The following is a 15,732-nucleotide window of genomic DNA, read 5'->3' on the forward strand; positions in this document are numbered from 1 at the left end:
ATAAATTCGTTTAATTTCAGAACTAGATAGATATTTTTCGTGTATCCATAACAATTTTATTATGCCAATGTTGTTATCTTCCTAAACAGATCAAAGAGGACCACACCTAAAGCCGAAGAGGGTTTATTAGCACATCTCTCTAATAACCTCACCCTTACTTGTAATTAGTACATACAAATTCCTATCAATTAGTGATTAATTGCGCTTTAATTAAAGTGGCAATTATTTTTCGCTCAATTCTAATAAAGTGCCTTCCATCTCTTCAGAAAAGATTTTTCTTGTAATTCCTCTAGGATTATCAAAGTAAATATATTAAGATCCTTAATGGAGATGTCCTTAGTTTAATATTCACCTAGCGATATTATTAGAGTAAATGAATAAAACTTTATTTCAAACTTTTATCCTTGAAACACTAAGTTAAAATATAATTATCCGGTTTGAATAAGCTTCTTCGATATCGATTTAATTATCAAATCATTATTACTATGTTCAATAGGCAAATGAAAGGTTTTTAAGGGTGATAATGATAAGTATTAAATACTTGAATTGTCTTTAAATGTCAAACGATGTGGCATTCGAAACCACTAGACACTCTTTAGGTATATAGTTAGAGTGAAAAAAAAACAAAACCGGAACGGAGCCTTAGGTTAAAAATTTCCTCAGATTTTTTTTCCTTTGGTGTCTATTTTCCCGTTAAAGAATTTTGTGCCTCTTCTCGCTCTTTCTCCCTCAATTCTTGTCTAAGCACTCAGAAGAAACAGAATTTAGGTCGCGGTGTAGCACTATTAAGAGTCTATGTAGGTCTTCATAGAGGCCATTCCGGGTGCTCTATCGGTCAACAGGAACAAATATCCGAAACAATGAGGTACAATAGGGAAACATACCCTGGGCCTCTTAATACGGTAGAATAAGTTTGAATGACCAAGAAACTCCACGTTAATATATTGTTCGTCTTGTTTATATCAAACTTCCTACTTGGCACTCACAGCCACGTTTTTTCACTTTGATTGATATCAGACTTGCAGCTTGTTATTAAGTTACCGAATTTATAAACATACCGAAAATGTGTACTTTAAACTTGAAAGAATTTAAATTGAGTAATCTCATACACTTATTTGAGACTTAGGCCTATAAATATAAACTAAAAGTTAGTTTCGGGACATTACGAAACTCAATTCTAAAAGAAATTTTCAGAAAAATTAATTATATTTTATAAAAAATGAAACGTCGTAAATTCGTATTAAGCTGAAAAATTATTTCTTAATTAAAGATTGACTTATAAAATGTCATTTGGTTGATCTATAAATTCGCATTATGCAGAACAGTGAAATCATTGCCAAGGGAATAATAAAACCAAATCGTAATTAGACCATCTAATAACTAAACTAATAAAAAAATATAACAATTCATGACAAAAATACTAAGTATATTTAGTAATGATCTGTTTAATCTACATAATGAGCCAATATAGTGATCCGCGATTGAAGGCCTAGGCTTATTAAATAACTCATTTTAGCTTAGAAAAGTGTAAATAATTTGTTTCCATTTTATAATTTCCTTTCTTTACATTAAAATTCACGTAATTTTTTTCTTTGTCGGAATTCTGTAATTATTCCACAAGAATCTACTCTAATGAAGGCTTATGTGTTCAAGGAAGAATGATTATCGTCACGATGAAAATAGTTTAATATTAAAGACTAATGAGATGCATTGGGGATTGCTATCAGATATAATTAACATGGGTTCTGCCATTGATGCCATACCCAGATTGGAGGAACAGGTTACTCAGAAGAGAGATGATAAATCATTTGCATGAAATTCCTCCAATGATCCTAAAAATAAAATCATAATAGCATCTTCAACATAATTTAAAGGAGGTGAAATAGAAAGATTCAAAGAAGCTACAAATTTATTCGAAGATAATCATTTATAGAATTATAGGTACACCACACCCCTTCGCAGTTTCAAAGACATTCGCAACTTGCCTAAACGTCCTCTATAGGACTACATACGTGACGTACGTTGTACAATATTCGACTGAAAGTCATCAACCAGCCGTGAATGACAAAAGATTGAAATATTTTCGTGGTATATTCGATAATTCTGGAAATTGTGTAAGTCAGATTCGCGTGTGTATGAATCGAAGTGTTGAGAAAGTGGATAATTTAAAATATATATGAACATGTAACTTGTATATAAAAGTTATTTTTGTTGCGATAAATGTTAATAGAAAACTCTACAATAGTAATAATTTATATGTTATTTCAGTTTAAAGTATATCGTTAAATGTTTATACCAGAACCATTAAAAAGAAATGACTTCTACGAAGTGTGAATATATTATACTGTAGCAACTATTAAAATCAATAAAATGATAAATTTAATTAGTGAAATTTTTATGTATTTATTTATTTATTGAATTGATTTGCATAACATTAAAGATAGGACGTATAAAATTATATTGTATTTTTAATGAATATTACAGACGAGTTATTGTAATTTAATAGTTTAAATAAATAAAGATTGATTTAAAATATTAAAAATTATAGCACGAATAATTTTAGAAATTTAAATTTATGTTAAACAGTAATAAATTTTCAATGATTAAAATTTCAAAATTCAAAATTGTGCTAACGTTATAATTTTCATTTTATCATAATTATGTTCATTCGATGTCAAAAAATAAATAAATAAAGTTCTTAAATGGAAAATGTTTTAATGTTTATTTAAAGTAATAGGCCCTCTATTGAATTTTAAATGGTTAAAAACTGTGTAGATAAAAATAATGGTCTTTTCAATTAAGGAAATTGAAACTGTGGACATAAAAAGGGTTCTTGCAAGTTGTTTGAAGGTATTTACATGGATACAAAAGAGATAACGATTATAAAAGTCGAAAATCTTCTGACAATGTGCAGACATCTGGGTCATCAGCGTTGAAGTGAATCTGGTAAATTAATTAGTCATCATGGATGATAAACCAAGCAAACCGTATACAATATACTTTAGAAAAATGATATCCATTTACTTTGTTCACTTTAAACTAGACTTTATTAACTAAATTTGGAAAAAAGAATCTAAGGAAACTAACGCCAAATATATTATATAAATCGTAAATCTACATATAAAATTTCTTAGTTTATGTCATGTTTTAAAATTATGAAATTTAGGATCTTGTATCCAAGTTTTCGCCCTTAAGCGTGGCCTGGAGCGTTATCATTCATAAGTCTCACGACATTTCTTTCGTTTCTTAGAAAAGAATAAATATTGAAAATGTTATCTCACTAAGTAAATTTTAATTGATTATATGATTAAAAAATGAGGTCTATCGAAAATTATTTATTTTTACAATAGATTTAACTTGCATATATTTAGGGTAATTGAGTATTATATTACAGAATATGTATTGTCATAGGCTAATATCGCCTGAAGCCAAATTACTCATATAACCTTAAGGCTAAAGAAAACATTTTTTTCTATATATATAAATTAAACTAAGAATTATATGGTAAGACTTTATTATCCGTTCATAAGGTAGAGATCTTTGTGTACTTGTATTCTTACGTCGGTAAAGTGTAAAATTTATATTAAAATAATTAAAAAAAAACTTTCATGAATCAATATATCTACTAATTTATTACTAGAAATATTTAAATTAATAAATATATATTAATTATTTATCATAATTTAAATTTTAAAATAATTTAAATCAATAGATAATGGCATAATATATGCAAGCTTTAAAGTTCTTATTTAGGCCAATGCATAGTGATATAATGGTTATAGTTTAATATTCTTATAATATAAATTTATCTCGATATTGTTTAAAGCTTTGCTCGGACTAGAAGCAATTAACAGACAATAAAAACATTTGAAAAAAGCAATTCAAATACAAGCAATTCAGGAAGATAAATAATTTTGTAATTTAATTCTTCATTTTTTTTTTTTTTTGTTTCTACACAGGACTTGTACAACACCGTTTATGAAGATTTTTTTCTTATTTCCTAAATATATATAGTATATTTTGTATAATTTATATATATATATAAGTAGGAATTGACATATTAATTTATATTTATATATAGACCTATGCATATAAATCTTATATATACACATAGGCTTAGATATAAATAAATATATATATATATTTATTTATATGTATATATATATTACTGAAGAACGTATACTCAAGAATTATACATAGAAACTTTGCTTTTTTTAAGACAATAATTTGACAAAATACAACTTCTACGCATATTGCACAGATTTGTAGCATTTACATAACATGTTATTTCATAAACATACGGACAGACACACTTACGGGCCGATACAGGCGTGTGTATGTTCGTATATTATATAGAGAGGAACACGAAATATTAAATAAAACTAACAAGAAAATCATTAATCGTTGACTACATTGCATAATTATTATTTTAAGGCTATTACATAAACTATTTTAAAATTTTATTGTTGAGCTATATTATTTAAATATGTATATATATTTATATACAGTTTTTTTGACTATATATACATATATATGCATTAATTTTATGTGAGCCGAATTTTCCTATCTGCGGACTCGACTGTCCATAAACTTATCACAAATATTCTCATAAGCCCTTTTTTTTAAGAGCCTAGATACAGTTTAAATAGCTCAAAACCGATTCATAAGTACAAAATGTATATATAGATATAGATATATATATATATATATTCATAAATTAAAATTAATAAATCAGATTTTTTTCTATGTGTATAAATAAAAATAATAATTCATAATTGGTTGTCTACATAAAACAATTATTTTTTAAAACATTTATTTAATATATTTTTAAATTATTTATTTATTATTATTTTTTGTTCTAAAATGGCTGTTGTTGTTGTCGTCGTTTTTTTATTTATCGTTTCTCAGAATATAGTTTACAATAAAAATATATTTTTAATATCAGTAAAAGTTGGGATGCCATCAGAGAAATGAAGACAAATTACTATCCCAAACACGATATTTAAAAAAAAAGGAAAAAAAAAAATTATATTAAACGGTTGGAACTGTACGATCAAGTTTAGAAGATATTCTTGTACATTTCAAATTCCTTAGGAGAAATAGGTAAACAAAAGCAGACCAGTCATTGACCTGTATCTACAATATCTTGTGGTACAAGTTGCAACGGGCAGAGAACTACACTACACCCTGTACATCTGTCCAAATGACAGTTCAATGATATAAAAACTGGTTTATTCCGTTTGATGCTTTAGGGGGTTAAATGCTTAAAGCTCTGGCACTGGATATAAGGGCCTCAATAGAAGGTGTGAGTGGAATATAAAGAAAACTGAATCTTTTTTTTTTTTTTTTTTTTTTTGCGTGGGATAACTGGATAGATCCTAATCCTCACAAAAGACTAAGTGCAGATTAGCCTATTATGAAACTGCAATTAGAAGGTAAGGTTTCAATAACGGAAAAAGTCGACCACAAATTGAATGAAAATCGAATGCAACTTTAAAAAAATTAATGAAAAAAAAAGAAAAACGAGCATTAAGTAAATGGAAGTAAAGACTTTTTTTTTTTTAAAAAAAGCAATTTTGGGTACCGTTAAAGGAAATCTTTCAATTCTTTTTACAATTTGGACCACTCTATCTAACGCTTAAACATCGACCGATTTGTTCAACAATACTGTTTTTTTCTTTTTTTTCTTTTTTTTTTCTTCCTCGTGTATTTTAGGCCACGAGAAATTTTAATCTCCATATTAAAACCAGACTATCTAAATTATTAAAAAAAATAATAATACAAGATGGTTAACTTTTATTAATGTAGTGAAACCAGTTTTTTCCCTCCTCCTCGACGTTTTTATACGAATAAAGCCCTTGGAAACAGCAAAAAATAACCATTAAAGGAAAGCCTCCTTTTACAATTGGTTAACTTCTGACAGGATACAAATGGTTTTATTGGTTGACCCAAGCTTAGGAAAAATCGATTTAAGATGACGCAGGCGCGTAAGGTCGAATGTAGTTGAGAAAGAAAACGATTTTTATTTTGTACATCTGTTTATTGTAGAGTTGATTTCGTAAATCCTTGAAACGACGACTTTTCGTGATGTTGACGACCTTAAAGCGAGGACGTGTCAAAATATAATTGATCTGATTATTTTCTGAATAAATTTCTAACTTAAATACATATAAAGATAGATCTATAAACTATATAAAATGTCTTATATTGAGATGAATTTCATTTTTTCTCGGATGCCTCTTCCCTCCGCAATGAGAATGCACCTGTCCTTTTAACCATGACAACGTGATATCTGCAATCATCTAAGAGGGTGTCCGAGCCCGTTATCTATAGCAGTGTGGTCGTCTCTTCGTCAATTCTGCTAATGAAGGAGATACTTGTGAATAATGAATGAAAAACGCGTCATTCGTTTCGCTTTAAATCTTCTACAGTATCGTAATTTAGCTTAATGTTAGAGGATCTCTAAAATTTTCATAATTATATCTGCACTTTTTTTTTAATCTATGAGGAGATCTGATGACTCATAATAGATAAATATGTGAAGAAAAAATTCCTTATTATTTTAATATTCTTCGTATTGATCTATGCTGATTTTTATGCACTTAAAACGGTGTAAGTGGATTAATGAAACTTTCCTTGTTGCTAGGTAAGATTTCGGCAGAGATAAGTTTTTTGCATATCTTTCTATATCACCTTGTAACGGTCGTATAGCTTAGTATAACTTTATTTTTTAAATAATTGGAGATGAATTATATCAGAATAAAATACATTTAAGTATATAAATGAACTGTTTAAACCTTTAACATTAATTACAATTAGCTGTTTAAGTAAAACTTAAAGTAAAATTTCAATATTAAACTAATGTTCATTAAATTATAACAGTCTCTGGTCTTAAATAATTGCATTTATTAACTAGGAGAAGGAAACATCCTGTCAAAATACCAATCACAGAATGAAAAATTCGATAATTCGAAGGGGTTTTTTTTAAAACCGTATCATATAGATTGTTTGGTTTCAATTTCTGTGGTAAATTTCGATAGCCTGGTTTTAACATAATTATACTTAAGAATTAAAATGAAAAAAGGAAAATTAAATAGAAAGATATTTAAATTTTTGTAGTTCATTAATATAAAATATTTAATCAAGACTAGCATAAAACTACAATTATTTAGACGATGAACATCTTTGTACTGTTTTAAAAACTGCAAAAACTTGTGAAAGTGATCATATCAGCTTTTACGATAATTATATTTTGCATATATATATATGTATATATATAAATTAAAAGAACAATTTAAGATAAATTTCTATATATTATATATATATTTATATGTATATATTATGAAAAAACATTTCAATAAATCATCTTAATATTTACGAACTTAAAATATTTTTTCTTAATTTTTTTTTCTCTCAAAATTTAACAATTTTGACATAAACCCGTAAATTATCAAAAATATTTGGCTTTTTTTTTCCTTAATTATATAGATTCCAAACTATTATTAAATAGATAAAGTAGCTAATTCTAAACCGACACCATCGATCAGCAGACAAGATTTTTGGGCAAAAAATATGCTACACACAACACAACAACCTTATTTATAAGAGGCCTAGAGAAGAATTGGCTTTGTTCACACACACAGAGAAAGAGAAAGAGAACCTCACGATATACATATAATATATATATAATCTTTATATTTTATATATATATGTATATATATATATATATAATTATATTTATATAGACTATATACATGATGGAGGGACATGTGGCATAAACACACCCGATCGCATTTATCCTCCATATCTTTTTTTTTTTTTTTTTTGAAGAACCCGAAAATTTAGAAGTATATACAGTACAACCATCACTTGGAATGGTTTCTTAAATCTATATTTATCCAGGAGAGAACAGTTTTAAACTGCAGTATGTCTTTTCATATGTAGAGAGAGATGATCGGAACGTGAGAAGGCCCTCTCGCACAGCCTGCATTGAAAGGGCCTATCGCCCGTATGCTTGCGAAAATGTCGAGTTAGTTCGTCAGATCGAGCAAATTTCCATCCACATCCTTTCCACGTACACTGATAAGGCTTTTCACCCGTGTGGGTCCTCAGGTGCGCCTTCAGATGAGAGCTCTTGGTGTAAGTTTTGGTGCATCCTGGATGAGAACAGACGTGTGTTGTTATTTTCTTGCGTCCGAAATTTCTTCTTCCTCGTTTGGGTTTAGGTGATGTTTGAGGAACAATACTAGTAGGATCGGGTAATCCCTGATAGTTCGTAGGAGGATTGTAAGGTGGTCTGACGTTAGCCGCACCAGAAAGTAGATCGGCCAAGTGAGGAGACGATGGAGGGGTTACCATTCTTAAGTGGTTCTGTTGACCCACTTGCTGATATTGAGGTGGTGCCGATACTAGATGATTAGCACCGTACGAGTCTGCGATCGTGGTTCCCGTTTTGTGGCACAACTGTTGTACCGTACGATCCGGCGATGCCGGAGGTGACATTTGACTCGAAGCTATGGTCTGAGGTTGATAGTTGGACCAACATCCTGATGTGGCGAATTGGGGGACCATACAACTCTGATACCTTTCGGGTTGGTTCTCGTTCTTCAGGGATGTGACGGGTGTTATGGTTAAACCACAATGGTTTACTTCAGATTTTGGCGGTTGAGGCATTATACCATTTCCATAGTTACCAATATCGTGAACATAGACATTACCTGTAGGAGTAGGTGTGTTTGATGTTAGCATGAAATCCAATTCTAAGGCTAGATCCTCGTACCTTGCCGTTTGCTCCTGGGTCCCGTGAGTTGTTTGATTTGGTTGTAGAATACGTCGAGTCATAGGAGATGAATTATCAGTTGGAGTGTTTCCTTTAATTGCATGTTCGTGAGGGTGAATATCTCCTAACAACACACTTTCAATATCTTGCCACATCTGCGAAAAATAGTTTTGGTATTTTAAAACCTTGATAAAAACATTTGAAATAATTAAAATTTTATATTAATTAATAAGTATTCATTTATATTATTGATTAAATTCTGATTTATTTCTGATTTAATGACTTAATAATCAAAATTGTATTCACTTTCTTACGAAAATAGAACTTTTTAATTAGTGTTTAATTCAATTCTTTTTAAAATATATGCTTAATTAAACACAGCATGTTGGTTTAAAATTAAAAGATATTAATTAGGCCTTTTAAAAAGTAGTAAATTTTTATAGATTTTTACAAATAAAAAAGAAATTTATCTTTTTCAAATATTTGCCAATAGAATTCTTTATCCATTATTCTGATTAAATTTTTCTTTAAACTCCTATCTAATTTAATTATCTTATTGCCTAAAGGTATTTTAATTTGCAATTAGGCTAATTAATGCATTTTAAAAACTTCATCAATGACCTATTTTAGAAAGAACGTTAACAATGTTAATAATATATTTAAACATAAATTATTTGCCATTTAATCTATTTAAAATTATAAAAATGAATAATTATTTATATGAAATTTTAATCCATTAAGCTTAGATATTGCTCGAATTCCAAGAGCAACGTTGAAGTAAAGGAATAAAAGATAGCTTATGAATAATAAGAAAATGAGACATATCTGTTTAAAAATTAAAATCTATAAAAGGATTTATAATCTTTTATCTGAAATCTAACGATGTCTTTCTAATAGTATATCCGGATATATAGCTTATAAAAAATCGGATATAGTTCCTTACTACTCATTCCAGATTGATAATTCTGAGTATGGCCATTAAATTTATCACCCGATTTAATGTCGAAAGTTACAAAAATGACATAAAAACTATATATCACGAGACTATTTGCAATTCTGTTGAAGCACAAAGACAAATCTGCACATACTAAAATTTAAAAAAAAAAAAAAAGGACAAAAATATAGGATGTAACGGCGAGCTGTTTTGTTGACTCGATCACCAAACAATGCAATAAACCCTTTAGTATTTATCCTTAATCCCAGGAGGAAGACACACCCAATGTGTTTACTTATTAATCAGTGCTAGTGTAGCACCATATGGTTCTTTTGTATGTAATACTGAACAATGCACGTTTCTTGCTAACGCAAAAAAGGAGGGGAAAAAAACGAAGGATTATCGAATTGAAAGGCCATTTATAGAATATAAATTAACATAGATCCAAACTTCATTTTTTTTTTTTTAATTTATACTTTCAAAATTAGGCCTTATCTATTTATAGATCTATTGTGGTATCGGTATTATTTCTGGCAATTTGACAATTATTATGTACTTTTACTCGGCTTAGATTATCGTCAAATATCAGAATCTAAACATTTAATACATAAATGTGTTAAAAATCTCGCTATTAGAACCTAGTTAGGCCCACGAAAGCGGTCATTGGATCACTTCCTTATTCAGACTAGACTACATGTTGTCATTTTACATAATAACTCTAGTTTAGTTTGAAATTAGAGATTATCTCCGTCCCCTTTTGTTAAAACTACTACAATTTACGTACAAGGAAAAAGTTTAGCTAAGGAAAGGGCTTTAAAAAAAGAAAGAAACTTTCCATCATTTTGTAATTTAGAAGCATTTCCGCTTTTGTAAGTAGCCGGCCATGAGGACTTCTATTAACGATTTTCATCCATCTAAAAGTGGTCCCAAGTGCAATTTTCTACATACACCCTCGTAAAACGTCCTTGTATTATCAACGTGTGAGTTTATATATAACTTATAATGTATAGGAAGACCGGTCTAGTCAGATCCAACTACACAAAATAAAATATCTCATGTATAGCGATACAGATCGCTATACATTCGCTGGACGTGTTTGGAATAACTGACCGAAGTCAGGTCAACAAGCACGCTTCCAAAGAATTCACTCTTTTTTTTTTATATATATATATTTTTCTTGGCTTTAATAAGTAAGGACGTAGAAAGCAATTAAATGGTCTACGCATTTGACATTGAGAAACTTGCTATTCTTGTGAGATTCTAACTTGTACTAGAATCTTTAAAGGGGGGTTGAAAACGAAATCTTTCCTTTGTGTAGGCATGTATACAAAATATTTATATCCTGCGGTTTTGATATATTTTCTTTATTCAATTCATATCCAGGAGTCAATAAAACAATTCTTATTAATGTAAAATATGTATAATTAATTACGTCCTTAGTAGTATTGTGATAGAATTTTATAAACGAAAACAAAAGATTGAGAATTAAAAAAAAAAAAGGCAAAACGATAATTTCATGTTATTTTTAAAAATAAAGGACATAAAATTATTGCTTTATCTTTAAATCGTCACGCAATAATCTACGAAAGTTTAATTTATGAAATGTCACTAGCAAGGTTTTTCTATAATTTATAAAATTAATTAGACCTTTATAACATTTTGATAATTTTCGTATAGAATTGCAAATTATGTTTAAAGCTTTAGGCTATCGTTGATTTCGCGTCACAACGAATATTCTGATTGTTCCGTAATTTTGATGGATATGGTTCTTTATAATTAAGGTAATAACAGGTTACAAAGTATATTGTTCGGTAAACTACTTTTGCAATTGATAGTTTGCAGTTGATATTTCTTAACAAAAATAGAACTTGAAATCGAGCCGTTTGCTTTTCTAAATTGTTTTGTTTAATTCTCATATTGCTAGAAAGTTGTTTTTTTTTCTTTTCTTTTTATAAACTTAATCGTTTGTAATGTCTTATAATGGATCAACCTATCACTCGTTGTTCTTTGCGGTGATTTGGAAGAGAGATTTATAAATTAACTAACTCGGTTTTATTTTTAACAATAATTCCATGCTGATTTTTGTTTTATATATTTGTTAAATCTTATAGGTCTATATGAAATGAACTATATAGAAGGCCTGTGTAAGTCCGTTTCGTAGAACACATTCTATCCTTTTATATCCGTGACATTGATAAAAAAAATACAAATTAAAACAGTTCAGTAAACTCTAATATGAATTACTTTAGGCCTACATCCAATTATCAATTACTATACAATGACTACTTATTAAAAATCATTTCTCTCTAAATACAGGATATCGGAAGAGAAAAGTCTATTTTTTCTCCGATTATCCCTTTATATCTACATAAACAATCCGGAGAGATGATTTCTGTCTTGAAGTGCCTATATCATGCTTCGTGATAAATTCTTTACGATAGTATTCCAGTAAATATAAATCTCACAAAATTCAAAAGGGTCCTTTATCCAGCGTATTTCTATTAGAATAAGTATGGGTAGATTCAATATTCTCCAATAGATTACATTGTCTATTTTTTCTATTTTTTTGTAGACAATTCGCAAAGAATCTATCGTAGTAAAATAATAGCCATTTTTAAACTAGTTAAATAAAATATTTTTAAATAGTAAATGATGTTTACGAAGATATCTTTGTAGAGTTGGAAATTATACACGAAATTTAACGAAAGGACTAGTAACAAATGAATAATCTATGGATCTAGTTAGTTATAAAACGTTGAATAGTACAAACGCATCGATAATTAGACCAAGAATGAAATCAGTGATGCGTTATTTTTTTATTATTCTATTTTCGTTATCCAAAATGTAAAGAAGGGGAAATGATTTCCTCTTCCCTTCTGACATCGCGATGGCTCCTTTATATATATTTTTATTTAGAAGGTCGGAATTTTCATTAAGCGCTTCCTTTTCCTTCATTCCACGATTATAATGTTATTTATGGAACGTCGTTATGCGATTTGTTAATATCGTGTTTCTGTTTGTATGGAATAAAAATCTAGATCAGATGATACGTAACGATAATATAAACAACTTTATAAATTTTAATAGACTCTATCTATACAATAGACTAAATTGTAAATATCAAAATGTGTGATTAAGTTGGCACACGTATACTGATTGATCAATATTAACGCGTAAAGAGCTCTACTCGTAATCAGGTGCTATCCGGTATTTATTTTCTCATTTATAAGGGGTTGGTTTATCAGAAATATCACGCAAAACTCTCCATATTTCCCACAGGCATCATGATGTGGTTGAACGAATAATAGGTACTCGTGCCGGTCACGTGACTCTGACAGGGATACAACAATTCGCGCGTGGAGTTCTTTGTTGATGAATATGATGCATGACCGATAGAGTTGTTCAACCATGGACTATAGATATGAAAAGACCACAAACAACTTAATCTAAGTTAGAGTTACTGCTGAAGATTAAGTAGACTTATCAGCTCTTTAAAAACAATTTCTAAATCCTAAATTTTCAATTACATAATTCCTAATTTACATCAAACTATTAATAATAGTTTATCATCAGTTCAACTTAATATTGTAATATACCTAATAAAGCTTATATTTTTTTATAATTTTTTAAACTTTTTAAAAAAAATAAAACAATTAATTTCATTTACTGTACTAAGAAGTATTAAAAATTATGGTTGCTATGGAATGTTACACATTTAAAATATTTTTCTTAACTTAAAAAACAAATTCAGCATCTCTATTTTTATAAAGAAATGAAAAATAACACCAGCCAGACAAACGGACAGATGTACAGCAGTACAGTACATTCATTATTTTTAAAATAAGCGATTTCTAATAAGCATGCACGAAAAAGCCGCACATATCGCAGTCGATTCATCATCAGTTTCCTATTTAAAGCAACCCGAAACTATATATAAAACTATTCTACTCTCATTTAAATCATCTCTAAACACGTTATAAACTATCCGGAGTAATAATATCGTTCGAAATTTTCCACTCGAATAACAAACAGGAGCTAATTTGAATATTCAATGGCTTAAAAACATGCAGTTGCGGTAGCAAAGCGCTCATACTTCGCAGCTCATAAGTTACAAAAGGTTGAAAGGAAATTTATTATTATTTTTTTTTTTTTAAGAGTTGAGATTATTAAACAATAAAATATAACAAATAGGTCCTGTTTGTACTCATCCAACGATTAAAAATTTACGTAATCTATTCTGTACACACCAAGCTATCACGCAATGCGGCTGTGGAGCTCTACTCTTATTGGACAATCGGAAGCAAAGCAAACACTTCATTTCCAATATTCAATTTCCCTACCACCCAATGCCTCTTTTTTTTTTTAACTCGCTACCGAATTTTTAAATTTAAATTTTAATCATTTATATTAATATAAACTTTATTTATTATATAATTTTTATGTCTTTTTTAACAAAGGCTAAATATTATAAAACACAAATTTTAAAGAAAATTTGTATAAAATTTTCTAAATAATATGATTAAAAAATTTAAATTTTAGAAAAATTTTCAAAATTTAATGTAGTTTAAGTTTAATTTCTTCTTATAATATTTCTTATAATAATTTTGGTATTTTTGATAATATATAGGCTACTCATTTACTTAATTGTTTGTTATACACAGAATTTTAATTTTTAAAATTTTATAGAAAATTCAATTAATATAATGGAGAAATTCGAGTCATTTCTAATAATTACATAGAGATTAATTTACTAGAATATTTTATATTCATACATTTATATTTCAATTTCCATAAAAATCTAAAGTAAAATAAAATTTGCATTATTATTTTCTTAATTTTCTCACAAAATTTTATATTTTATTCAGAAAAATTCTCAATAAATTTTTTTCATAATTCCAAAATCAAATGCTAATTTATTATGTTAAAAAATTAAAGATAATTTACTTCCAATAAAATTCATAAATGCCTACCAAATAACTAAAGACTCATATATTTTCTCATAATTAAAACACAGCAAAATTAATATTCTACGGTATAAAAATAAATAACCTGTCATTCATATTAAAAATTTCTGTAGGTTAATTATCATAATGTCTATAAATTATCAAAGTAATGTGTATTAAACTGCGGGTGGTAAATTTCCGAAATATATCACTGCTTAACAACAATGTACTTAAGAGTTTCGATTGTTTATCATTAACGACCAGTCAATTACAGTTTAGAATTGATGCAAAAAAAAACATCTCATTAATCAAAATATACTCTTATATATTCCCGGATAGAGTAACTTAATACACGAAAATAAGAATAAATATTTTAAAAAATTATATATGTATATATATATATATTTATATATATACTCACATCGTGGAAATCCGCCATTTCTGTTGTCATGACCGAAATCCTTGGCGATTCTGGATTTATAGGATGATTCTGGAGAGGTCCTGACGGTGAATTCGACATAGATACACCGTCGAACCCACTTAGTCCAGTTTAATATATTTTTTCTTATTTTTTTCTTATATATATATATTATATATATATATATATATATATTTAGTCCTATGTACTGTACGTTGAGTTAAGTAAACACACAGAAGAGTCGCAGATTGACCCGCTGTACCTGTCTGCTTCCGTGCTCTCTCACCTGTACACTGTGAGTAGTTTAGGCAGTAGATCCGCTTTCATTGGTGTGTTCCACATATTCTGCCACCTGCCGGACGCGCGCGCAGTCGTGATAATCTAAGACTGCCAATCACCAGCCGCTATATCGGCAAAGGAGTAAGTTCTACAAAGGAATTAGCACACATGTAGGAAAGTCCAGTGTTCCGATAACCTATCGTCTCACCCTGGATTGAACTAAAGGTGTAAAGGGGGGAAAAATAATCAGAAAGGAAAAAAAAAGTAGATTCTCTGAAGCAGCCCAATTGTCTCGTTTTAAATGGGATCTATTCTACTTAGATTATCCCAAATTTATGTTTTCAACAGAGGTAAATAAGAGATGGAATTATATTAGAAC

At 28.7% G+C, this 15,732-nt stretch overlaps 1 protein-coding gene across 1 annotated transcript; it reads right to left on the reverse strand.

Moving 5' to 3' along the window:
* Positions 1–5,665: 5,665 nt before the first annotated feature.
* On the reverse strand, positions 5,666–15,354 carry LOC136984091 (Krueppel-like factor 2). The gene is made up of 2 exons (XM_067281016.1): positions 15,078–15,354; positions 5,666–8,934 (listed from the first exon to the last, which is right to left on the reverse strand). The coding sequence occupies exons 1-2, from the start codon at positions 15,174–15,176 to the stop codon at positions 7,915–7,917; spliced, it is 1,119 nt and encodes a 372-aa protein (XP_067137117.1). The 5' UTR covers positions 15,177–15,354; the 3' UTR covers positions 5,666–7,914.
* Between the last annotated feature and the right edge of the window lie 378 nt (positions 15,355–15,732).

Source organism: Centruroides vittatus, unplaced genomic scaffold (genome assembly GCF_030686945.1).
Source record: "Centruroides vittatus isolate TY-2023 unplaced genomic scaffold, ASM3068694v2 contig_900, whole genome shotgun sequence".
Taxonomy (NCBI): Eukaryota; Metazoa; Arthropoda; class Arachnida; order Scorpiones; family Buthidae; genus Centruroides; species Centruroides vittatus.